Source organism: Colobus angolensis, unplaced genomic scaffold, assembly GCF_000951035.1.
Source record: "Colobus angolensis palliatus isolate OR3802 unplaced genomic scaffold, Cang.pa_1.0 Scaffold21, whole genome shotgun sequence".
NCBI classification, from domain to species: Eukaryota; Metazoa; Chordata; class Mammalia; order Primates; family Cercopithecidae; genus Colobus; species Colobus angolensis.
The window spans coordinates 8676764-8678968 of record NW_012115266.1 but is presented as its reverse complement, the minus strand read 5'-3'; the positions used below and the strand labels follow the sequence as shown (position 1 = coordinate 8678968).

At 50.4% G+C, this 2205-nt stretch overlaps 1 protein-coding gene across 1 annotated transcript in view; it reads right to left on the bottom strand.

Moving 5' to 3' along the window:
• Window positions 1-2205, bottom strand: part of VWCE (von Willebrand factor C and EGF domains) — a 49188-nt gene that overhangs the window by 28943 nt on the left and 18040 nt on the right. The window contains 1 exon segment of the mRNA XM_011942792.1: window positions 1021-1108. Coding sequence (XP_011798182.1) covers window positions 1021-1108 — 88 coding nt within the window.

The following is a 2205-nucleotide window of genomic DNA, read 5'->3' as shown; positions in this document are numbered from 1 at the left end:
TTCTGCTCCATTACTTAATGGTTGTGTGCCTTTAGGCAGTGACTTGAACTTTCTCAGTGTTCCCATCTACAAAATGGGGCAATAAATAGTACTGCCTTAGAGTGGTGACATAAGGGTTTCATGAGATGGAGTTCCGGCAAGTGCCCCACACAGCAAGGGGCACAGGGTCAGCAGGGAACATCCATGACAGTGATGAAGCCATCCCAGGAAATAAAACCTTGTTTTTAACAAAGGACCAACTCATTAGTGGCTAAGGAGAGACCCCTCCCTGCCCTGGGACAGAGCAATGACAAGGGTGGACTGAAACTCAGTCCTGCCTGAGCTGAAGGTGCCTCCCCTAAGGCAGGGGAAAGCTGGGCTGTGAATACAGTCTAGCATCAAACTGCTGTACACATAAAAAGTGCACAATAAAAACAGCCACTTCGAAATGCTTCACTTGATCTGAGTTTGTAAAGCAGAAACCGATCTCCTCCCTGACTCCTCCCCTCACCCCACCCCGTCGCATACTCAAAAAACCTCCCCTGCACACACAAAGAAGCAAAATGTAAAACCGGGCTCCGGGGCTCATGCCTGTCATCACAGCACTTTGGGAGGCCAAGGCAGGTCGATCACCTGAGGTCAGGAGTTCGAGACCAGGCTGGCCAACATCGTGAAACCCCCGTCTCTACTAAAAATACAAAAACTAGCCCGGCGTGGTGGCGGGCACCTGTAATCCCAGCTACTCACTACTCTGGAGGCTCAGGCAGGAGAATCACTTGAACCTGGGAGGCGGAGGTTGCAGCGAGCTGAGATCATGCTACTGCACTCCAGCCTGGAGAGCAAGTCTCCCCCTCAAAAAAAAAAAAAGAAGCAAAATGCAAAAACGGGCTTGGGGGCTCATGCCTGTCATCCCAGCACTTTGAGAGGCTGAAGCAGGAGGACCACCTGAGGCTCAAGACCAGCCTGGGCAACATAGCGAGGTCTACAAAAAATCTAAAAAAAAAAAAAGGAAAAGAAAAATGCTCCAAGAGTGTCACTTACCTGGAACACAAGTACAGCAATCTGACTGTGGGGAGGTCTGACAGGGGCCAGGGGGACACTCAGGAGAGATGCAGGACACGTTTCCAGCCTGAGGAGGAGGCAAGAGATGGCACTGGGGGTGGAGGGGTGGAACAGGGCTCATTCCCCATCTCACAGCAGGCCCTTCGAACAGGAAAGCTGCCTAAAGGAGGCCACCGGAAACCTTTCAATGCCGCCGCGTCACAGGGACACATTCCCGGTGTTTATGATGCTGATATGGTTTGGCTGTGTCCTCACCCAAATCTCATCATGAATTGTAGCTCCCATAATTCTCACACTGAACTGAATTGAATCATGGGGGCGGTTTCCGCCATCCTGTTCTCCTGGGAGTAAGTCTCACGAGATCTGATGGTTCGATAAGGGGTTTCCCCTTTCGCTTGGCTCTCGTTCTCTCTTGCCTTCTGCGATGTCAGACGTACCTTTCACCTTCCACCATGACTGTGAGGCCTCCCCAGCTACATGGAACTGTGAGTTCATTAAACCTCCTTTTCTTTATAAATTACCCAGTCTCAGGTATGTCTTTATCAACAGTGTGAAAATGGACTAATACATATGGTGTGGTTAGAACACCTCCAGGCCGTAACACACCATTCCAGGAAAAAGGCCAGGGCAGCCCAGCGGGCAGAGCATGCTCCCTTCCTTATGCAAATGTGCCTGGGAGCTCTGGAAGGTACTGGAGAGCAGAGAACAGAGCTGACTCCTGTAGGGAAGGAGACCCCCACACACCTTCCCGGGCATCTGAGTTTTGAATCAGGTGGCTCATATTGGCTAGTCAAAGAATTAAATTTCAAAGTAAGTGTTTTAAATTTGACATTGAGACCAAAGAGCCCCCAGTTTTGGAGTCAGCCACACCTGAGTTCCAATATCTGCTCCTCCCCTATCAACAGTCTGGGCCAAGTACATCACATCTCTGAGCCCCGGTCTCCCCATCTAAGAAATAGGCTGGAATCGGCGTGTCTCTCGGGGTTTCCAAGGATTACGTGAAATGAGATCATGCATGAAAGCACTTGGGGCTGTGTGCCGTGGCTCACACCTGTAATCCCAGCACTTTGGGAGGCCGAGACGAGAGAATTGCTTGGGCCCAGGAGTTTCAGACCAGCCTGGCAACATAGGGAGACCCTGTTTCTACAAAAAATAAAATAAAAT